Raw genomic sequence first — 25122 nt, forward strand, 5'->3', positions numbered from 1 at the left:
GACGTTTTGATGTGAGGTTGATGTAAATGTCTATGCACTCTTGTGTTTGTCTTGTTGTGGCGCTTCCTTCATCGTCGTCTTTTGCCTTCTTGATCTAGTATCGCTAATCAAGTCCGGATTGTACTTAGGCAATTTTGTGATGTGTAATCAGCCCGAATTCAAGTCACTATAAAGAGTGAAGTGAGAATTATGACAGTGCGGAGCCTCTTCTGTGTGGCTTGTAGTGTCTTAGTCCTGAATCAAATGAAGATATTTTGAAGAATGTTTGTAACCCAGCAGATCCAAGCAACCATTGACTACCATAGTATTTTTCCCTACTATGGTTGTCAATAGTTGCTTGGATCTGCTTGGTTATGAACGTCCTTAAAAATACCTTCTTTTGTGTTCAGCAGAATAAAGAAACTCATACAGGTTTGGAACAACTTGAGGGTGAGTAAATGATGACAGAATTTACATTTTTGGGTGAATTATCCCTTTAATGTATGAACGGACCGGAATGTAAACTGTAAGGGAGTGTGTTGATAAGATGATGATCATTTATGGCCGGGATCACGTGTGCACCTGCTTTTCCTGACCATGGAGATGGCAAAGGGGAAATGATTACATGCATGAGGCCAGTGTAAATGTGTGTGATTGCAGTACTGCCACGTTCACTGGGGATGACTGTTTCGTCACATTATCTCCTAGCAGCATATTGTCGGCAACCTTCAACAGACAGTCAACCACAATATTTAATTTCCCAGGCCAAATCTTGAAGCTGTAGGGACTGGCTGGTGGTGGTTGAGGAGATCCCCCCCCTTCCATGAAAAGCGCTTTGAGTACCCAGAAAAAGAAAATGTAACGCATTATTACCACCTCGTCACCCTGGAGTTGCTATCTTTTGTATTCTGAATTGAGGTCAACGCCCAAAGGTCGGTCTCCAGATCAAACTCTCGGCCCAAGAGGTAATATCGGAGGTCTTCCAGGGACCACTTGATTGCCAGACATTCTATTTCAATGGTGGCATACCTGGTTTCTTTGAGCAATAGCTTCCTTCTGAGGTAGGTGACTGGTTTCTCTTCTCCTTCAGGTCTCTGGGCCAGTACCATCCCTATTCTTTTATCTGGTGCATTGACTTGCACCAGGAATCGTTTGGAGAAGACTGGACTGGACCACCTCTTTTAGCAAGATGAGTGCCTTCTCACAGTCTTGGTCCATGTAATCGGATTTCTTTCTGTACCAGCCTGCAAGAGCCAGGAACGACCTAACCTTTTTTTGTCCTTGGTTGCGAACTGTGTCTAATTAACCCTTACTTTGTCCACTTGAAGCCGCAATTCGCCATTGCCAAGGCAGTCCCCCAAATAGCTGGTTTCCTGTTGAGCCCACTCGCACTTCACCACTTTGGGTCAATGTCTAGGGGGCTGCTCCATTCACTCATAGAGGCTTTGATCACCCCCAGCCGCTTCATCTCTTCAATCTCCTCTTTCAATGGTTCAAGCAGTCTTTCTGGTACTCGATAGGGTCACTCTCTGACAGGATTGGTATTGGTTAGATGGATGGTGTCATCATCTTCCTCTACCTTCCTGATCAACAGTGAAGTCACTGGAGTTGAATTAGTTGGCTCTTTTCACTCTTTCAACAAGTTGATGTGGTATATCCAATGAGAATTGCCTGGGTTGAAGACTTAAGTCACTGGCCCCATCTTCCTGTCTATGGTGTATGGACTCTGCCACTTGGCCAGTAATTTGTTTGCAGAGGTAGTTAGAACCAACGTTAACAAATTAAACCTTATTGTAAAGTGTTAGCAGAAAAGGTATGAAACCTGTGTTGATACCCAGGAACTAATGTGTACTTACACTGAAAATACACACAAACTGCCCACCTCTTGTAAGGGTCACACCATTAATGACATGCAGAATAAAATTACAGTATTCTGATTTAAACTTGCTCATGCAGAGAAAAACAACTAAACAATGCAGTTATGAATCTTTTTACTGAAAACTTTCAGATAAACAGAACCATCTCTGAAACTTTTGCAACACAACATAATTACGCTACTTAAAAGCTTAAAAGAGACAAGATTGCACTGATCTTTGAGCACTTTTCTTTAGGTATCTGCTAGTAGATTATATTTATCATGTACTTTGTGCACATTGTGTTATGTATTTAATATATTATACTTGTATGTATAGCTACTGTTTGTTACTCTACATGGCCTCATTAATTACCCCTTGGGGACAAATAAAGTTAAAAAGGCGTAAAATGCCCAGAACAATCAAATGAAAGCAGAAATAAAGCTTTAGTGAAGCTTGTGTTTAATGGGCTGGAGTTTCCCACTCTTTTTTCCTGAGGTATAGAGGCTTTCATCTCAGGTGTCAAGGCCTCTGAGCACCTCTGGGCGAAATCAAAAAGCTTCTCTTCGTGCGGCTGGAACTGGGGACGGAGCGATAAAACTCTGGGTTGATCATTTTAATCTCAGACACAACTGCAGTGAGGGCAAGGGCGTTTCTGTCCACTCCCACTGTCATCAAAGCTCTTGTCACGCTTCTTTTCTATGCGCTCCAAGAACTTTTGTGTGTCTCTTCAGAACCGCATCTGGACTCTTGGCTGTTGAGCGTGAAAATGAGGAAATCATTTGAGGTTACACTTTATTTTGAGGTGTCCTTGTTGTAATTATACAATTAATACTGAGTAATACTAAATAACTACATGTCCTTACTATCAGGGTTTGGTTTAGGGTCAGTTGCATGTAATTATGCATAACTCATAGTTATTACTATAGTAACCTTCATGCACTTTGAAGGCACGCGCGATTGTGTGAACAAAAACACATAACGGCTGATAATGAGCGCGCTAAATACAGAGAGCAGAAGAAAATCCCCCAACATCGTCTCTTTTGGGTTTAAATGCTTTGAAATGTAACGTATTTATAAAAGGAGATTTGCTGTATGCATAATAACTGGCCAGGATATCAGACACCATTCACCACTTCATAAAGTAAGTTATATAAACTAACCTGTTCATTATAGTTAATCTGACTAAATCTAGAGAGAATAATGGGCAGAACAGCCTCTTTATACAAACTTATGTTTTCAGTCAGTGTAGCTTAAGGCGGTCAATACATTAAAATGATCATTAATGATGGGATGTTTGATAATTAACATGATGTAAATTCACTGACATTTGCCACAGTTTCTTTCAAAGTGCTTTAATGCCAAATATATCACTCTTTCTAAAATGAGACAATAATCAAAACTGTTAATGATCAGTGTTTTATCGATGTTTCTCTTAATGCAGAGTCAGACATTATCAGGGGTTTGGGCCAAAATACACCAGAATCAATAAAATGCTCCCAAAAATTCAAGACATGGTGGAAAAAAAGTTATTTATTCATATTTATAACATATGATATTAAGCAATATTTATAGAATATTAGTGTGATTGCAAATCTGATTTTATGCAGTTCAGTAAACAAAGTTAATATTGTGATGAGTGACATTTTAGACATAATATTATAAACTGGATATTTGCAGTCAGATCAAATTCAGAACAAAAACTGTTCGAAAATACACGTCTTTAAAATTCTGCCATTAAAACATTTCAATTTAAGTACATTTCAAATTTCATTGGTTGCTGATGCAGTGATCATTAATAAATGGTTTAGTTCTTCATGAGTCATACATTAACTCATGATTATCTGTGCATTAGTTAAGCATGAATTAATGCATATTAGTGCACACGTATTGTAAAGTGTTACCAAAAAAATAAAATTCGAAATTATAAAATTTAGTTGGAAACGAGTGTGAATACCTGAGGTCATTTTATGCTACACTGTTTGCTAGCCTGGCATAAGGATCTCATCTCCATTAATACTTCTCATCATTTATTCACAGGGTGTGACTGATTGTTTTCCATATATCCATTTCCTTTAAAGTCTCCTTGAAAAGAGGGTTTGACTTGTCAAACTGGTGGATTTTTCTGGACCTCTGCGATTCATTTCTCCTCAATGTCGTCTGTCAGTTTAAATGTGCGAGCCCTTAAATTAGAATGGATTCTGATTGGCTGACAATGTTTTATCGTTCAACAGCTGGAAAAATGTGTGTGTGATCCCAACGATATCGTTTCTCTATTTTTGGAACTATATCATTATCGTTATCTTTATGACTTGAACACGTGTGATTTGCTCCCACCTCTGATTTCTATCATTGTACTTTCATCCTGAAGTGAAATTCCGGCTCTTTTGACTCACAAACGGCTCTTTAAAAATAAATGTTTTAACGATGACTTTGACTATGATAGGTGTGAAAACTATTATAATTAAATTATTAAATGAAATCATACTCACAATTTCTTAAAAAATGCATTGATTTGTTATGAAAAAATTATAATATTAAACATTTGCATTTAAATTGCAAAATTTTAATGTATAGAAACAACATTTTAAAAAAATTATAATTTGAATCTGAACAACATAATAGAACATATTAAAGAAAAATAAATAAATGAAAGGATTAAACTCGTCCCTTTTTTTCTCTCTTCTTTATTGCCATGTTATAACCAGTATGATCTCACTTATGAATAACTAGCATGAACACACACACACACACACACACACACACACACACACACACACACACACACACACACACACACACACACACACACAACGCTGACCATATTTATTTTATGAGAGATTGTGTGTGTGTGTGTGTGTGTGTGTGTGTGTGTGTGTGTGTGTGTGTGTGTGTGTGTGTGTGTGTGTGTGTGTGTGTGTGTGTGTGTGTGTGTGTTGAATTGGTGGAGTTGGTTGGAGTTGTTAGAATTGGTGATTGACAGGAACAGAATGTGAGGCTGTCGAAACGAATGTGTGTGCGTCTTTAGGCCTATATAATATTTTTTGTTGTTGTTCTTTGAATTAATCTATTATTTTAGATAAAATTTAAATCATTCATTATTTCATAATGATTTAATTTCTATAGGTCTCTTCAGAAAAGCTCCTGACGGTAGAGAACGACCCATCACTAGAAACTGATGTGTGGAGTTTCCAAAGAAGAGCAAAGAAACAGACACACATTCTCTCATATATCCATACACACACACACACACACACACACACACACACACACACACACACACACACACACACACACACACACACACACACACACACACACACACACAAACACAAGAGATAATGAGACAGAACAATATAGTTATTGAGTTTAGTGAGTATATTATATCAGCTTCAAGCTCATCTCTTACTCAACCACAGCGGCTCTAACAGAAGCTCAGCTATAGTATTAATGTCATGAAGAGAAACACTCTAGAACATCTCAGTGTTTATGATTTATCATGAGCTCAAAGCATTATGGGTAGAATCTCTCTACAGTCTATTCTGATTCATCAACACAGTTTCACTGATGATCCGGACCAAACCCAAACCCAGGATAGAGTGTGTGTGTGAATGTGGTCTGGACTGTGTGTATGAGGCTCATTGTGTCAGAGACGCTGTAGAAGGACAGAGTTCCTGCACTGTGATCCACATACACTCCTATTCTACCACTAATGGGCTTAACAGGGAGTTCAGTCTCTATGTTATTGTGTCTGAATGAGTAACTGGAGGAAGAGCAGCTCAAACTCCAGGACTGATCATTAGATCCAAACACACACTCTTTACCCCGTCCCTTCCTGCTGATGCTCTTATTTGACACTGATATACACACATCACCACCACTCCACTCAATCTCCCAGTAACAGCGTCCACACACACTCTCTCCACACACACTCTCTCCACACACACTCTCTCCACACACACTCTCTCTACACACACTCTCTCCACACACACTCTCTCCACACACACTCTCTCCACACACACTCTCTCCACACAACACCTGACACTCATCAAATCTGTCTGGATGATCAGGATACGGCTGGACTGTGTCAGTGTTAGTAATCTCTCTGTTCCTCTCAGACAGACGGAGGTGTTTATTCGCTGTGTTCATATCCAGAGTCAGCGGACGGGAATCTGACGGAGATAAAACAGAATCAGGGATGATGAATCTGTCTGATCTTTTAATGGAGCTGAACTCTTCATGTTCAATATATCAGCAGTGTCTCAGTACAGTTTACCAGAGATCACATGATCAACTCTAAAACTCTTCTGTCATGTTTTCTTTCTCCTTCTCCAGGAAGAACATGAACACACTCAGTGAGTTTTTCTGCTTGTTTTCTCAGTGACTTACATTGTAGGAAGTCGTTCCTGGTCCTGGGAACAGTGACTGTGGAAATCAACAGACATGAAGAGTGTGATTATCATGTCAAGAGAAAATGATCCCTGCATCCGTTCCTAAGACATTTCTAATATGATCTTCTACATGATATGAGATGATGGAGGATGATTTCTGAGAGCAGATGAATCTCCAGGACTTTACCTCTGTCAGAGATCTTCTTCTTCTTCAGCTCCTCTTTGCAGAAATCCTCCAGTTTGTCTCTCAGCTGACGGACAGATTCTCTCACGCCATCAAAAGAGGAGAGAGAACTGAAGGGATTGTCATTGACGTCTGTAGATTCAGGAGGAGCTGAGAGAGACTGGAAACTCTACAGAAAACAGAAATCAAAGCTCATCACCTCCACACTTCAGCCAATAACCTGCACTACTGTCAGATTTGAGCGGCTCTTGTTGATCTTTAGTGACTCTCCTCAATCCAGCACTTTCACAGCATCAGCTTCATTCTTCTCATATTCATTATATCACATTAGAGCTACAAGTGCTAGCGTTTGACACTTACACTATATGTGACGTTTCTAATCAAACATCTGCCAATAACAGAAATGTGACAGATCAAGGTTGACATTCAGGGTCGTTTCTTTAAGTTTTATTGAATAATAATCGGCTACTGTTGCATTATTGAAAGTGAAGGAGCAATACTGTTGTTATTATTAAAGGAAATATTATAACATTTCTCATTTTACTCTAAGCTTTGTCCATTTATTGTTGTTTGAATTTGCTGTTTAAGTTTTGAGTGTGTAAGTTTTGGGAAGTTGGGCCAAATGTTCAGAAACGGCCTCGTCTCATTGAAGGCTTGAGTAGATTCACTCAGGAGAAGTTCAGAGGTCATGAGCAGATTGAGCATTATTTATAACTTTGAGCAGTTAGGACTCTTAGGACACAAGTTCACTGATTTGACCATGATGTATGAAATCAGAAGGAAAAATTGGGTTAAAAAGTTGAGGAAAAAAATGTGAGTGAAGTTTTGAACTGTTTGTGGCACTGTTTGAGTTCGACAGCAAAATACACACACACACACACACACACACACACACACACACACACACACACACACACACACACACACACACACACACACACACACACACACACACACACACACACACACACACCTTCATGAAGAAACAGCTCCGAACATGTTTTCTCAACCCCTTACTTGTCACCGCCCGCTAGTGGGACACTTGCCACTCTTTTTTGTCCATTTTTTCATATCAAATATCTTAGTAATGATCATAAATGTATAATTTGAAAGTTTACGAACTCAAAATTCATCCTGTGAAATTGGATGTTGTGTTACCATGGAAACGGTACTTTAAATTCTTCTAGCGGCTCCTCCCCTAGTGGGCGGTATCAGGTTTCATATATCGTCCCCTTGGAATCATAAGTTGTGTAGCCTACATTTTGGAAGTTTTTATTTAGAAAATAAAAAGGTTCTTTCTACACAGTCGAATGGAATGCAAAAGATACAATTTTATTTCCGCCAAAATAAAAGCTCTGTTTAATGTTTGAAAGAAATCAACATTTCTTGTTTAAAAAAAAGTATCTTCTGCTCACCAAGGATGCCATTATTTAATCAAAAATACAGTAATATTGTGAAATATTATTATAATGTAAAACAGCTGTTTTCTATGTGAATATATAGTCAAATGTAATTTATTCCTGTGATCAAAGCTGATTTTATCATCATTACTCCAGTCTTCAGTGTCACATGACCCTTCAGAAATCATTCTCATATGATGATTTGATGCTTAACAAACATTTATGATTATCAGTGTTGAAAACAGTTGTGTACAATGTTTTTAGGATTTTTTGAAAGCTTTCTATTTCAGAGAAATGCTGTTCTTTTGAACCGTCTATTCATCAAAGAATCCTGGGGGAAAGTGAGCATAGAGACTACTTAAAAAAAATAAAAAATAAAAAAAGTATTACTGTAAGGCTTTGAATAGTAACACCTGACCACTCTTGTGGGTTTGCTACTGAATTAAAAACCGCATAAGTGTAAAAACATGACAGCCAGACATGATGAAAGCAACACAGCTACAACTACTAACATTGATACTGGGTGTTCGGATGATCAAGAATTGACAATAGTCAATCGTATTGGTGGAACCGAGGGGCCCCCGAATAAAGTTCTGCTTAGGGCCCCATAAGGGCTTGGGCCGGCCCTGGCTGAACTGCATCTGTAAGTGCGTCTCTTTCAGAAGAAGACGATCAGATGAGCGTCTGACTGCTGATTATATAATAACCCAACACACAGATCAACGGCTCATTCTGCTCTCATGAAATGTTTCTCTGTGAGTCTCTTGTTCTTCTAGATCTCTGTTACCTGCAGGAAATGGACGTGATCCTGTGTGTGTGAAAGCTGCTCCAGCTCAGCGTCTCTCCTCCTCAGATCATTGATCTCCTGCTCCAGTCGCTCCAGTCGTCCTTCAGCTCGACTCACTGCAGTCTTTTCCTGATCTCTGATCCGCTGTGTGGCCTCAGAGCGGCTTCTCTCAATGGAGCGGATGAGCTCAGTGAAGATCCTCTCACTGTCCTCCACTGCTGTCTGTGCAGAGCGCTGTTAGGACACACATCACAATCACACAGTGGCTTCAGTGAGTCCTGACTGACACTTCTCAAACTTCTCTTCTTCTCCAGACTCACCTTATGAGCCTCCACAGCCTCTCTCAGCTGCTGAAGATCTTTCTCTCTCTGCTGGATTCTCTGCTGGAACGACCTCTGCGTCTCCTTCAGCCGCTTCTGCAGCACAAACCAATGACAGAGACGCCACTTTATACTGGCACACTAGAGCATCATGGGAGCTTTTGTTTGGGAACACTTTCTATGAAGCCTGTATTTATAATCCATTATAAGGATATTCTTAGTGCATTATAACACATGCATAATGCCTTATAAACAACCTTATGATGTGTTGTGTCATCTCATGAATAATCAGAACAACAGTAATAATACTTACCTATGTGTGGTTATAACTATAAAGATTATGATGATTTATATCACATAATGAAGATGATTTTATCCACTTAAGTTATAATAGATTATATATCCCATAGGGCTGTCAAATAAAAATTTGAATTTCGAATATTCGTCGAATTTACAAAAAAATGCAATGCCCAAAAAGTCGCTAAATGTCGCTAGTCATGCGTCAATTAGCATATCCGTGACATCACCGCGTCGTTCTTGCGTTCTGCCTGCCTGATGCGCTTTCTCTCTTAATTCATGCTCACATACTGTATTTTAAAATAATACAATACAGCCAACTGTCCAATAAATATCTTCTCATTTCCTATATCTTTTTTTTACACAGTAGAACGAGTATGATATAGTTAATGACTACATTTTGTTTTTAACTATCTCAATTAAGAGATTTCTGAAACTGGATGAACTAAAGCTCTGTGATAGTGAGTAAAATAAGTGATAAGCACAAGAGAAGAATGGAAATCATAACGGGTCAAACTAAATTCTCTAAATATAAAGCAAAGGAAGCAGATAAGTGATTGGTCCTTGGCAGCCCTGTGTGTTCATGTGTAGCTCATTCACGTCTGTCAGCTGCTGTGTGTGTTCAACGGCACGCGCTGCTCCTCTCATCCACAGCCACTCACTCAACAGGGCAGGGAGAAAGCAAGACCTCGCGCTCGCAGAACAGCACTGGCCACATTTGTACAATAAAGTAGCTGACGTTTGTCCAAAAAGTCGCTAGATTTATCGCTAGTCGCTTTTTGGAAAAAAAGTCGTTAAAGGGGTCTGAAAAGTCGCTAAATATACTGTAACGACAAAGTCGCTGAGTTGGCAACACTGCTTCTTTTAAACATCTAAAGCGCTTTATAATGTGCTCATAATATTTATAAGTGGTCTTTGTCTGCTTTAAGTAAAGTTACAAAAGTTAAACAGCCATAAGATATCATGAAGTGGTTATAATGGAAAATGGGCGTTATCTTATCATTTGAGATATACATGTAAAAATTCTCCTCACAATAAGAATTAGTTCCCTTTCGAAAGGAAACTCTCGCTGCGTCGGAGAGACGCTACGGGGAACGCCTCAGCGTGACAGGTGTCTGAAACTACTATCCAATCACCGCAATCACTCGTGTGTATTAAATAATGAGTTTGTATTACCTTAACTCGAAGCACTTCAGACAGAACAGTCCCTTCAGACGATAAGGTTAATGTCATGGTGGCAAGGCTCCCATATATACTTCCTGGTCGCACATTGATGACATCATGGGTTGTCGGCGGTCAATAGGATTGCCGTGATTGGATAGTAGTTTCAGACATCCGTCACGCTGAGGCATTCCCTGTAGCGTCTTTCCAACGCAGCGTCTCGTTCCCTGTTCTCAGGATACAGAGGTTACATACGTAACCTAAGACGTTTTCCCGCGATATTAACGATAAAGCCTAGTTGATGACGCGACCCATCCACAGCTCATGTGCAGAGCCAAAACAACTACAACAGAAGCTGTGGAGGAGTTCATCAATCTGGAACCTGTACACACAGATATATTTACACTCGCTGAGCACTTGAGAGATTCGCTCTCCGTCCAGCGATCCGTAAGGCCTAGTTCACACTACAGGATTTTAAACGTCAGCGGATCGCTGTGCTTTTCAGACTACATGACTTACTATTGAGTCTTGAAGTCGTTGTGGTGTTCTCATTACATGACACTACGTAAATGATCCGCAACAGGGAGTCACACACACTACACAAACTGACAACAACTCTGTCACCCAACAACTCTATCCGGACCCCAAACCACGTTTTGTGAGAAAAAACTTGCGAGAAGTGGAACGGGAAATGATGCGAAACAACGCGCAAAACAGGAATTGTTTTGAAAATTGATGTTGAAACAAAATTAGCGGTGCAAGTGGTTTCCGCAATGATGTGTTCTGAACCCCGAAAAAAGGGGGAAAAAAGAATATGGGTGAAAGACTGGATAAGCAGACATGGGCAGCAGGGGTTGTCTGTGCTACAGAGAGTTGGAAAGAGTTTAAACATGTTTATAATGGAAAATTAGCTGCCAGCTTGTGTTGTGGTTTGGCAACAACGGCAAGATTACAAAAACAAAAGGCGTTTAATGTGATATAAAGTTGTATTTCTTTCTTTATTTCTCGTTCAAATAGATGAATGATAAGAGTGGGTTCAGGGAGCTACTGCGAATGTGTGAACTAGGCATAACGCGCACTATTTCAGTTCATCTCAATGAACGCACAGTGTATTATTGTTTTTTTTACAGAAGCACTGAATGACCAACAATGTGTATTATAGGAGCTTATTTGATGATGGGAACGTTTTACTTTATCATTGCTTGTTTTTCTGACTCTCTCAAGAATGTGTGCAGCTCTCAGCTGTAGCCAAAACTACATTTATATCATCATCAATATCGTTATCGCAGTAAATACCAGAAAATATTGTGATATATTTTTATATATATAGTCCATATCACCCATCCCTAGGTTATAAGACATTTCCCTTAAGGTGAAATCTAAGTAACAATACATTCATAATGCAAATCCCATTTTAGTCATAAAAACTGTTCAATTACAAGGCTTTACCAATTCTAATAAATAGGTAAGTATTATTACTGTTGTTATGATTATTCATGAGATGACACAACACATTGTAAGGTTGTTTATAAGGCATTATGTGTGCTTTATAATGGATTAAAAATAACCTTATGATGCATTATAAATGCCGGCTCATCTGGTGTTATAATGCATTGTGCTCTTAAAAGTTAAACCACAAATAGCTTAGCATTTTAATGTATTGTAAGTATTGTTATGATCTCCATCAGATGACACAACACATTATAAGGTTGTTTATAAGGCATTATGGATGCATTAAGAATATGTTTACAGTGCATTGTCTCCATATTTCCTGTTATATTCAGTGCGGAGCTCAGATTGGCTCATCGGTGAAAGTCCACTTCCAGCTCCTGTTGACTTCTGCTAACGTCTGCAGTGTGAATGATGTTTCCTGATCATATGGTGCCAGTATAAATAGTGTCAGCATTATTTGATCAGTGTGTGATTTCATACCTGTTTCTCTGTCCTCTGTGCTGCGGCTGATACAGTGTCGTGGTTTTTATGTTCGTCCATCGTACACAGCAGACATATAAACTTCTGGTCAGTGCGGCAGAAAACCTCCAGGAGTTTATCATGTGTTTGGCAGATCATCTCCTGCAGTCGTCCAGTGGCATCGGTCACTTTATGTGGCTTACGGGAGTGATAGTCCTCATGACGGTCAAAATGAGTTTGACAGTAAGACTCCAGACACACCAGACAGGACTTGACGGCTTTGTGTTTTCTTCCAGTACAGACATCACACTGCACATCTCCAGCTCCAGCGTAACAGTCAGCAGGAAGTTTAGTCTTCTTCAGTTTCTCCACCAGTTCAGCCATCATGGTGTTTTTAGCTAAAGCAGGTCTTGGACTGAAGGTCTGTCTGCACTGAGGGCAGCTGTAGACTCTCATCTGATCCTCCTGATCCCAGCAGCCTGTAATACAGCTCTTACAGTAACTGTGTCCACACGAGATGGTCACTGGATCCTTCAGGAGATCCAGACACACTGAACACATCAAATCCTGAGCAAATCTGGCTTCTGCCATTTTACTGAATGAATACAGAGACACAAACACACACCAGCTCGACTACACTTAAGTTTCTCTTTCCCTGAAGTCATGTGATTTCTGCTTCCTGGTTGTGTGTTTGAGTGAGTGTGTCCACGGCTTTAACCAGCAGATGTCCTCAGCACGCTGTGTTTGGAGTGAATCTAGCTCGTGATCTAACAGTGAGTTTAGCTGACAGAGTCAATATAGTGGAATAAAAACACCTTCCCTCAGTTTCACAGACGAGGCTTGAGTCTAGTCTCAGACTAAAATGCGTGTTTGAGCTGTTTTAACTCAAAGCATATCTTAAAATATGTCAGTGTCATTGTTTTTTCTCAAGATGCACATCAGTAATGTTTTTTCTCAGTTCAATTAGGACATTTAAGTAGCTTTTATAAATATTGCTAAAGCCTAATCCTGGCTTAATCTAAGCCCCGTCTGTGAAACCAGTCGTTTTCACTGCAACTTCAAATGAAGCAAGACGATGTTGTGGAAACGAGCGTGAATACCTGAGGTCATTTTATGCTACACTGTTTGCTAGCCTGGCATAAGGATCTCATCTCCATTAATACTACTCATCATAGGCCTTTATCACAGAGGAATTGAATACCGGAAGTGCGCGTCGAAGCAGTGTGCTGATTCTTCTGGTTATGCATGTTTTCAATGTGCTGTGAACACCTAGCTGAACAAACAACCATTAAAATAAGCATCTGGAGGATGATTTAAAAATCCGGACATTTTCCGAGACAGTAGAAGAGATAAACTGATCATTACTGTGTACAGGATTTTCCAAACTCTGTTGAACTTGTCGTTTTTTAATCCGACATAAGCCGAGGGTCGTAAACATACGTGCTTATTTCACCACACGGTGTCAGTGCACGTCTAAATAGTGTCCGCGATTAAGTGTGTGTGAGACCTGACGAATAAGATCTGAATGAACATATTGATTTGTATTAATATTTTAGTCATTGTTCTGTCACTTTTCAGTGACAATCATTTCACTGTAGCCTACAGTATATGTAATTCACACATTTATGCCAAAAATTCAGTCACGCTGTTAACGTATTACTGTTTAAGATTAATTAAATGCTTAACATTGTTTACTTTCTTTAAGGCAGTTACCGCGCATTCATTCATCTATTTATTACAAGAAAATGAACCATGGTTTTTATTACAAATAAAATAAAACATGGTTATTGTAGTTTATCATGCTATTTTTTAGTAAAACTAATACAAATGGTAGTCAATCCACGAAAAAAAAAACATGGTTACTACATTCTTACTATAATAAAACCATGGTTAACTTTCGTAAGGGTGTTTATCAGTCAAATTAATTAAAAAATGTAACAACAGGTATGAAATATGATTAGTAAGAGAAACACTGTTAATGAGAAGACAATCACTGGACTGCGGCAGGTTAGAAATGTATTTATTATTCAGAATGCACATTTGGATGGGAACATTTCAGCAGGCTGACGATATGAGGCGTAAACATCCGCAGTTTGGAAATGCATAGGCCTACAACACACAAACATACAACTTCATCCCACCATATCAGTCTCACCCATGCTCTCCTCTATTCTTTTAGTGTCAGGAAATGTTCAAATCTGAGGTAAGGATGTCATTATTTAGTATTAGTGCACGGGATCGCTGCAGTTACACCCGCGTTTTGATTGAGTCGCGATGGGACCGGAAGTAGAGGTGCACTGCTTCACTTACCGGAAATAGGAAGTGTGATAAAGGCCTATTTATTCACAGGGTTTGACTGATTGTTTTCCATATATCCATTTCCTTTAAAGTCTCCTTGAAAAGAGGGTTTGACTTGTCAAACTGGTGGATTTTTCTGGACCTCAGCGATTCATTAATAAACCTTTGTAAAAAAAAACATTTTGTGGGATAGCACTGATGTATCATTTTATAAGACACTTCTTTTATTTTATTGAACAAAAATAATTTTGGGGGCAAATTCCACACTCTAGCCCAGTTAATTTCACCTACATGTCTGTTCCAATAAAAGATGGCATTCGGACAAGAGACAACCTCATTCTGAAACAGAGCATCAATACTACTATTATTACAGTTGGTGGCAAGGGATAATTTACAGACATATGTATCAAATACATTGAGATGTGGCACAATCTGAGAGAGCTAGTTATTAAATCTCTTCATAAACATAATAATCTCAGAAGGGATAGCTCCAATTAACAATAGCATATTCTTTTGCTGTAATTGGGATTTAATAATGTGACAAAAACTCCTCATATTTTAAAGGAATTCCTTTACATTAAATTACATTAAATAACTGACTTAACAAAATAATATTATTTTTAATAATAAATTGATTCACTCTTGTACAGCAAATCTCTGTTGTGCCAAATTATATTACTGTGTGGGGAAAATGATGCTTGTAAATCAAAGACCATGATAAGAGACATTATTTGTGAAAGTAAGATCATTTGGAAGGAATTTTGTCAGGATTTTAATTACATAAGAGCAAAACTTTTTGGCTAAACCAAATTGTATTTTCTCTAAATTGGGTGAAGTTCCATAAAGAGGTGGGATTTCTGAAGTGTTGTTTAATCCAATTAATTTTAAAAGTATAATTAAGGGTAGAGAAGCTAATAAAATTAAGTCCACCATTTTCATAAGAGTTCATAACTACAGATTTTCTAATATAGTGTTTCTTATTTGTCCATTAGAAATTAAATAAACATTGGTCAACTGCTTTGGAAGTCTGAGCATCGGCATAAAGAGATGTTGCGGAATAAGCTAGATGTGAAAAACCCTCTGCTTTAGAGATTAAGTTCTACCCTTGAGAGACAAATCTCTCAGTAACCAGAGATTTAGTTTCTTTTTGTTTTTTTCCACAATCTGAGAAAAGTTATCAACACATCTATTCTTCATATCCTTAGAAACGAATATACCCAAACAAGTAACTTTATCCATCTATGTTTGTCAAACAACAATTTTTAACTGAAAATAGCTCACATTTATGGATATTTAAGTGTAAGCCTGATGCCAGAGAGAATAAACTGATAATATTAATAGCTAAAGAAACCTGAGCAGAGTTGTGTAAAAACAGTGTAGTATCATCTACGAGTTGACTCCATATGATCTCTCTATCTGCAATATTAATGCCCTGTATAGCGCCTGCCCTAAGATAAACAGAAAGTAGTTTACCAGCTAATAAAAATAAATACGGTGAGATCGGGCAGCCTTGTCTAATTCCTCGTAGCAAATTAAATCTGGTAGATGAGCCCATCTTCAATTTGATAGAACAGTTTGCATTTGGATAAAGTGTTTGAACAGCTTGGATAAAAAAAGGCCCAAAACAAAACTTTTCTAAGGCAAGAAAAAGAAACTCATGCTCAACAGAATCAAATGCTTTATAAAAGTCTAAACACTAAATAAAGCTCTCATCTACAATTAAATCAGAGCAATCAATAAGATCCAATACTAACCTAATATTATTTAAAGGTCCCATGGCATGAAATTTTCATTTTATGAGGTATTTCAACATTAATATGAGTTCCCCTAGCCTGAATATTGTCCCCAAGTGGATAGAAATGTTGATCGGTGTAAACCCGAGTTCTGGCTGTCTTTCTCTGCCTTTGAGAAAATGACAGGCCAGACGAGCCAATCCTGAAGTCTCCTGATTTGACGTCCAAGCAGGAACGGTTTCCTCCCTTTCCTCCGCCCAGAGAATCTGGCACGCCCATGCAAACACTCGAGAGATCATGGGTTGTGAACAAGTGAACGCTGGCAGTTTCTCAGTGTTTGGATGTACAAATGAAAACAGAAGTCTTTTTTCAGTTCCTTCTGATCTGTGATCAGTGATATCTTATGTGTAGCTAATTATTTATTATTCGTGCACACACTGCGGCTTCTCTCTCTCCCGACAGAACGGTGTTTTCTATCTTGTGAGTCAGTGTTTTTGTACGTCCTCGTCGCGTCTATCTGTTCTTAAATGTGCATACAGTCGGGAGTTTCTGCTCAACATCGGAGATAAACCTCACGCACGCCGAAGCTCGGCCTTCAACATCCCCGACCCCCAGTACTGCATCTGGCCCACAGCGGAGGCACCAAACGCGGCGTGAGATTAAGCAGAAGGGGGGTAAGCGTGAGGGTATCCGGGCTAGCCAGCTTTCCCCACAATAAACTGGATTACATTCGATTACTGCTGTTGTGTCTTTGTTTGCGCTGTGTAAGTTACTCAATGCGCGTCACTGACGCTTTTGATATGATTGGAACATATCTAGAAATAATGCTTTAATCAAACTTACTAACTCGTTCATCTCGCTGTAATGGTAACTTACATTGCATGTGTTACAAAGTTGGTAGAATAATGATGAAGACGGACTCGGCGTGACTGGGACTCGTGTTTATTCAGAACTCTCAGATACAAACACAATAAACTTGCGCTGACAGACAGCGCTCTCATAACTCAGTAGTTACTATAAATAACTTTGTTAGCAATCGCTCCGTCTCCGTGATGTCCGGTTCGCGAACTAATCATTCTTTTGAATCGGTTCTTTTTAGTGAACCGAACCAGTTCACCAAATCGGACTGAATCGTTCTAAACGGTTCGCGTCTCGAGTCAGCGGCAGCGCTGATCCATAATTTACTAAAGTTACTAACTTTCTGACATGAGTGACAGCCCCTCCGACTAGAAATAAACTAATAACCTGAAGTATATTCTAGTAACTACAACAGTTCACCCTGAACTGAGACATGCTGAGAGAACTGATGAGAAGTGAACTCAGGTCCATCCGTCTCTCTGGCAGACTCGTGCCTGCTCGTGCCTCGTTAAACCATGCCCCCTCCGCTCATTTCAAATGCAAAGATGTCAGCCAATCACAACAGTGGGCGTTTTTACTGAAGTCTCACAGCAGACACGCCTCTTGAAACAGGGCAGTCAGCCACAGGGCAAACAGCAGTGTTACGAACGCCTTGAGCGGTTGGAGGCTCCCATTGACAGAGGAAACAGTTGCTGTGGTTAACAGTGCTTTTATTATGTTTGACAGTGACAGTCACTCCAAATTTGTGGGAAGAAAACAAAAACAAAACAAAATCAAAACTCAGATGCAACAGAATATGAACGGAACAAAACATAAGGTCAGAACACTTTTTATAAACAAAACATAACCTGACCTGTATGTGCAACTGCACTACATAAGCAGCACTTTCTCAGAGACTCTCTCACAGTCTCTCAGAGTCTCCAGTTGTAGACTCAGACTGTCCATGGTCTGCCTAGACCTCTCCACACCTCCTATCTCTGCACTGCCCAACTAACTTTCTGGAGTCATTTTATAGGCCTGACTCCTCCTACTTTGGAACATACCATTCAGAAGGTGACATGGTGCACATACATCACAGGAATACATAATCAAAAATAACCAAAACAATACCAAGAATAATTAAATACAAATAAACATGTAAGCGAGAAATCATATCTGCAAATATACATAACAAAAATACATATTGAAAGGAAACATCACTTTAGAAGCCTTCCTCTCCTACCACTGAGAGTTGACTCTCCAATGATGTCACTCACAGGAACACGCCACAAGATGGCGGACACAAACACCTATAAATAGATTGGCTGTCGAACTAAACAGGTTTGGCCAATGACTACTCAAATCTGGTAAGCATAATCTGTATTTCATACTGTATTCAATAAACTATGTAAAGCAAATACTTGTGGTGGTGATTTATTTCTATCTGAGAAAACAGTTTTATTATGCTATCAGATGCACTTGATTATTAGTTTTCTTTACTCAGGTAACTCTTTATAGGACATCGTACAAACAGTTTACAACACCGTTACATCAAATATTACACAGGTCCATGCATACATGAATGTATGTCCGCTAACAGACTGATAATACATGACACCGGTGTGTGAGCGCAACGTGCCTGTGTATGTTTGTGTGTAGTCCATGCCTAGTCGCAGGCTTACCCTGTGACATTTCCTCCCCCTTCCCCAGACACCGCTTGTGGTGTCCTGGAGAGGAAATCTGCGGTGCAGTTTTCAGAGCCAGTCCGATACACAACCTCAAAGTCGAAGGGCTGCAGAGCCAGGAACCATCGTGTTATACGGGCATTCGTGTCTTTCATTCGGCCAAGCCAAACCAATGCCCGATGATCAGTCTCTAATTTAAACCTCCTACCTATAAGGTAGTACCTGAAAGAGTCTAAGGCCCATTTGACAGCCAGGCATTCCTTCTCTACAGTTGAATAACGGGTCTCTCGTGGAAGGAGTTTCCTGCTGATAAAAGCAATGGGTCTCAAATGTCCTTGCTCTCCCTGCAAAAGCACAGCCCCCAGGCCCAACTGTGAAGCATCAGTCTGCACTGTAAAAACTTTGTCAAATTCTGGACTCTGTAACACTGACTCTTTGCATAAAGCATCCTTCAAGTCCATGAAAGCACGCTCACAGTCTGCTGTCCAATTAAGCTTGTTGGGTTTGTTCTTCTTCGTGAGTTCAGTAAGGGCTACGGCTTTCTCAGAAAAGTTCGGGATAAAGCGTCTATACCATCCCACCAGGCCAAGGAAAGACCTCACCTGCTTCTTAGTTACAGGCCGCTCAGCCTGTTTAACGGCCTCAACCTTCCCAACCTGAGGGCGTATGACTCCATGCCCCAGCACATGACCAAGATAGCAGGTCTCTTCCTTAGCTATCGTGCACTTGTCTGAGCGAATAGTAAGACCAGCATTCTTTATTCGAGTTAACACCTCCTTGAGATGCACTAGATGACCCTGCCATGTCCTACTGTAAATAATAATGTCATCCAGATATGCTGCTGCGTACCTCTCAGTCCCCTTAAGGATTTGATTGATCATCCTCTGAAAAGTCGCAGGAGCCCCATGAAGCCCGAAAGGAAGCACGCGGAATTGATAGTGCCCAAACGGAGTCTTGAATGCTGTAAACTCTTTACTGTCTGGACTTAAGGGTACTTGCCAGTAGCCTTTGCACAGATCAAGAGTTGTAAGGTACTGTGCACTGCCAAGCTTTTCAATTACATCGTCTACTCTGGGCATAGGGTAAGGATGAGTTGAGTTTTCTGAAGTCCAGACAGAATCTGAGGGACCCATCTTTCTTGGGCACAAGCACAATGGGGTTGTTCCACTCACTGACTGATGGTTCTATCACCTCCAGTTTCTGCATCATTTCCAGCTCTTGCTTCATGGTGGGCAACAGCCTTTCTGGAACTCTGTACACTGATTGTCGGATCGGTTTCACATCCTTCAAATAAATGTGATGCTGTACCAAGTCTGTCTTCCCAGGTATATCCTGGAACAGTTGCTCAGGTATACAATTTTTCAGCTGAATTCTTTGTTCAGCTGTCAAATGCTGAAGATTTAAAGGGTACTCACTTTCATGAACAGGCATGTATTGCTCCTCTACTTCATCCTCTTCCTGTACTGCCCTCACCAAGAGCTCTTTCACCTCCGCTCTTACTGGTTCTGGCTGTGCAGATGGACTGTACCACTTCTTCAACATATTGACGTGAAAAATTTGTAAAGGTTTATTCCTAGATGGCATTTCAATTTCATACGTTACCGGACCAACTTTCTTCCTCACTTGGTACGGACCTTGCCATTTGGCCAACAGTTTGTTCTCTGATGTCGGAAGTAACAATAAAACTTGCTCTCCTGCTTGGAAAACTCGGGACCTGGCCTTCTGGTCATACCATGTCTTCTGCTTCACTTGTGACTCTTGCACGCTCTCACGTGCCCGGGTGGATGCTTGTTGCAACTTCTCTCTCATTTTGAGGATGTACGAGAGAACGTTCTGCTTGGTAGGCTTGTCACTGGCTTCCCAACTGTCTCTTAAAACGTCCAATGGACCGCGTATCTGGTGAGCAAACAACAATTCAAAAGGAGAGAACCCGGTGGAGGCTTGAGGAACTTCACGGTACGCAAACAAAAGGTAAGGCAGCCATTTGTCCCAGTCTTTTCCATTTTCAGAGACAAACTTCTTCAACATGCCTTTTAAAGTCTGATTAAATCTTTCTACCAGACCATCAGTCTGGGGGTGATATGGAGTAGTACGAACTCTCTTAATGCCCAGTAGCTGATAGACCTGTTTTAGGGTGCGACTCATAAAATTGGGGCCTTGGTCAGTCAACACTACTTTAGGGATGCCTACATGTGAGAAGAAGTTTAAAAGTGCAGCTGCAATCTGTTTTGCAGTAACGTCTCTCAAAGGGTAGGCCTCTGGGTATCTGGTTGCATAATCACAAACTACCAAAATAAACCGGTTCCCTTTCTGACTTCTCTCCACAGGTCCAACAATGTCCACCCCTATCCTCTCAAAAGGTGTATCCACTACAGGTATCGGAATAAGAGGTGCCTTTGCAGGTGTTCTACCAACTGCTAACTGACACTCAGAACAAGTCTTGCAATACTCTTTCACTTCGGTATACATACCGGGCCAATAAAAGCATTTGGAAATTCTCATCAATGTCCTCATGAATCCCATGTGACCTGACCAGGGAATCGAATGGGCGAGCTCTAATACCTTTCTGCGCTGAGCTTTGGGTACCACTAGCTGCAAAGCTTCCTTTTCACTCTGTCTGTAAAGTAGACCTTGTTTTATTACGAACGTCTCACCATACAATGAACTCACAGTTGCACCTTTGCTAACTTTCCCAAAACATTCAGACAAGGTAGCATCCTCTTTCTGCAGCTGCCTTAGTTCCCTGGGTATAACAAAATCTGGCTCCTCAATCTCAGGTTCTTCCCACTCAAACTTTGTCTGCTCGGAGCTATCCATCAAATCTGCAACTCTTTTCCTTCGTCTGTCCAATCTATCTTCCTCAGACAGCCGTTCGTCGTCTAGACTTTCCTCCAGAAAAAATGGCATCTCGTGAAGGGTGCTATCTACCGAATCTTCTGTTTGTGCTACCTGTGTCAACTTTTGAGCCTGCGCTCGTGTAACTATCCCACACCAAGCTGTCTCCTGCACTAAGTCTGCTAATATGGGCATATCAGTGCCTAGCAACACCGGATAGGGCAGGTTTGTGGTAACACCTACGTTCATCAAAAATGACTGCTTGTTAACCTCCAAATACACCTCTGCGGTAGGCAATTCTGACTCATCTCCATGCACACAACAAACCGTTACAGTTTCTTCAGTCCATGACTCTCTGGCTATATACTCTGACTGTACTAAAGTACGTGTACACCCGGTGTCTACTAATGCCGTAAGCGGCTTACCATTCAACAACACTGAAATGGTGGGCTCCTTATCCGGCTTCACTACTACTTTAGGGCTCGATTGGGGCACATAACATAAACTGGCAGATTTAGGTTTTCTCAAAGGGCAATGTGGGCTAGTATGTCCTACCTCTCCACAATTATAACATACTATATCGTCTCTAGGCCATATCTGGCGTGTGACTACTGGCTTCGGGTGAGTGATTTTAAAACTTTGGGCTTGACTTTGAGAGAACGAACTACCCCCTGACCCCACAGACTTACCTCCTGCCACCGGAAAGACCCCAGAGTACCGAAAAGTCCCAGAAGATCCCCTCCGTGCTGCTATATAGGACTCTACCAGGTCAGCTGCTTCTCCTGCAGTGCTGGGATTTCTCTCCTTCACCCAAGTCCTCACGTCCGGATACAGCACTTTCATATACTGCTCCAACACCAAGGTTTCCATCATCTCTGTTTTGCTACTTACGTCCAACTGGACCCACTTTGAGAACAAGTCTTTTAAGCGAATGTACAACTCTGTTGGGGACTCATCAGCAGCTGTGTTCAATGAACGAAATCTCAGTCTATACGTTTCTGGATTAATCTCATATTTCTTGAGAATTACCTGTTTGACTCTCTCGTAGTCAGAGGTAAAGGCAGGCGCCATGGCGACAAAAGCACTTCTCGCTTTTCCAGTAAGCAAGGGAATCAGATGCACCGCCCAGTCCTCTCTTGGCCACCTGTACACCTCTGCCAGTCTCTCGAACGTAGTCAGAAAATGTTCCACATCATCACTGTCTTGTAGTTTTGACAACGGCGGCACATGAATTAGCCCTCGTGTACCTGGCTGATCTACACAGGAAGTTTTCTGCCTGGCACGCTCCACGTCCATCTGCATATGTGTGACCTGATGATTGAGAACCTTGTATTGCTGCTCCCGTCGTGCCAACTCTTTCTCTTGCCTCTCATCCCTTTCCTTTTGGTACTGCAGGAAGGCCTGAAACATCTCTGCCAGGGCTGTCACCGCTGCATCACCTGTGGTGTTTGGGACCTCAGCAGGTTGGACACTTTCTGCTGGAATGCCACCCACTGCACCTTGATCCTCTTCCGTTTCCCCCTCTGTAGTCACCTGACCCCTGGTTTTTGGTGGCATTTTGAGGCACTGTCACTTTAACCGCTGTTAACACCAACTGTTAGGTTTCCTTTACTGCCAACCCCAAATGTTGCGAAGCTTTACTTCTGACACCAACTGTTACGAACGCCTTGAGCGGTTGGAGGCTCCCATTGACAGAGGAAACAGTTGCTGTGGTTAACAGTGCTTTTATTATGTTTGACAGTGACAGTCACTCCAAATTTGTGGGAAGAAAACAAAAACAAAACAAAATCAAAACTCAGATGCAACAGAATATGAACGGAACAAAACATAACCTGACCTGTATGTGCAACTGCACTACATAAGCAGCACTTTCTCAGAGACTCTCTCACAGTCTCTCAGAGTCTCCAGTTGTAGACTCAGACTGTCCATGGTCTGCCTAGACCTCTCCACACCTTCTATCTCTGCACTGCCCAACTCTTCTTCTTCTTCTTCTTCTTTTTTAACGGCGGTTGGCATCCAGCTTTTGGTGCATTACCGCCACCTTCTACTCCGGAGTGTGAATCAGATTCCAGTTCCAACTTCCACAAAAAATAAAATAAATAAAAAAAAAAATAAAAATAAAAAAAAAAAAAAACCCCACAAACTTCATTATTACCTACCCAAATTACTATATCCTGTGAAAAAGCCCTGTTTCCCTCAAAAAGTTTAACAGTTCTCTAACTTCCATTCTTGTTCTCATCTCCAGTACTGTTTTTAAATTTAACTCTTGCACTCCTAATTTATTAAAATTATTTTTCATATTCTCTCTCTGTATCCCATATTTCCTACAATTCAAAATTACATGTTCCACTGATTCCTCTTCTTGACACTCTTCACACACACCTGACTGATGTTTCCCTACCATTTTTAATGATTTATTTAAAGCACAATGTCCCAACCTTAACCTTGTCAATACTACTTCCTCTCTTCTGTCTCCACTGCATACTCTATTTACTTTGATATTTTTTTGGATATAATATAAATGTCTCCCCTTCTCCTCTTCATCCCACCTAACTTGCCACATTTGTTTAATTTTTTTCCCAGATTATACATTTCATCTCTACTTTACTAATTTGTATTTGCATCTCAACATTTGTTTTCATTAATGCCTTTTTTGCCTCCTCATCAACTCTCTCATTGCCCTTTATTCCCACGTGCGCTGGTACCCACAAGAATTTAACCTGGCCTCCTTGTTTTATTATCCTTGTGACAGATTGAAGTACTTCAAATAATATATCTTGACGACTCTTGGATCTAAATGATCTTAAGCTTACCAGGGCTGATGAAGAGTCTGAACAAATGACAACTTTGTCTATTTTTGATTTTTCCACCCATTTTAAAGCAATCAAAATTGCTACCATCTCTACTGTATATACTCCTAGATTATTTGAAGTTCTTCTATTTATTTCTACTCCCTTCTTTGGAATCACCACACCAAATCCTGTCACTCCTGTCTCTGGTTTCTTTGTTCCATCAGTATAAATCTGCATAACATCTTTATACTTTTCCATTATATGGACGTTAAAAGCATCAACCAAATCAACATTTGCTTCTTGTTTTATCTTTAACAACTTCCAATCTACTTCAGGACATATCATATTCCATGGAGCCATTGCCGGGTATACCACTGTTGGGCTAATCTTCATATCTTGCACCCCAATCACTTTTACTATTTCATTTCCTATTCGTCCAAAGTTATCTTTTTTACATTTCTCATATTCCCAACACTCATTTAACACCCCTTTTGTAGGGTGACCATCATTGTGTCCTTGCAAATTAGCCCAATAATTCGCTATCAACTGCATCCTTCTTATGTCCAGTGGCATTTCCCCCATTTCTATTTGCAATGCCGCAACTGGTGTAGTTTTAAAAGCCCCACTACATACTCTCAGTGCCTGCGCCTGGACAACAT

At 40.4% G+C, this 25122-nt stretch overlaps 1 protein-coding gene across 3 annotated transcripts; it reads right to left on the minus strand.

Annotated features, from left to right (window-relative positions):
* Positions 1-3346: 3346 nt before the first annotated feature.
* LOC307129428 (tripartite motif-containing protein 16-like) lies at positions 3347-12950 on the minus strand. 3 transcript variants are annotated; one of them, XM_079821827.1, is made up of 7 exons: positions 12305-12950; positions 8915-9010; positions 8595-8828; positions 6411-6576; positions 6222-6257; positions 5808-6004; positions 4734-5763 (listed from the first exon to the last, which is right to left on the minus strand). In XM_079821827.1, exons 1-7 carry the CDS (start codon positions 12872-12874, stop codon positions 5719-5721), a joined length of 1344 nt encoding a protein of 447 aa, XP_079677953.1. In that variant the 5' UTR covers positions 12875-12950; the 3' UTR covers positions 4734-5718. The 3 variants fall into 3 exon arrangements, with proteins under 3 accessions (XP_079677952.1, XP_079677953.1, XP_079677954.1); XM_079821828.1 differs by having other exon boundaries at positions 8595-8816; positions 12305-12946; XM_079821826.1 differs by having other exon boundaries at positions 3347-6004; positions 12305-12946.
* Between the last annotated feature and the right edge of the window lie 12172 nt (positions 12951-25122).

Source organism: Gobio gobio, assembly GCF_949357685.1.
Source record: "Gobio gobio genome assembly, chromosome: 7".
In the NCBI taxonomy this organism is placed as follows: Eukaryota; Metazoa; Chordata; class Actinopteri; order Cypriniformes; family Gobionidae; genus Gobio; species Gobio gobio.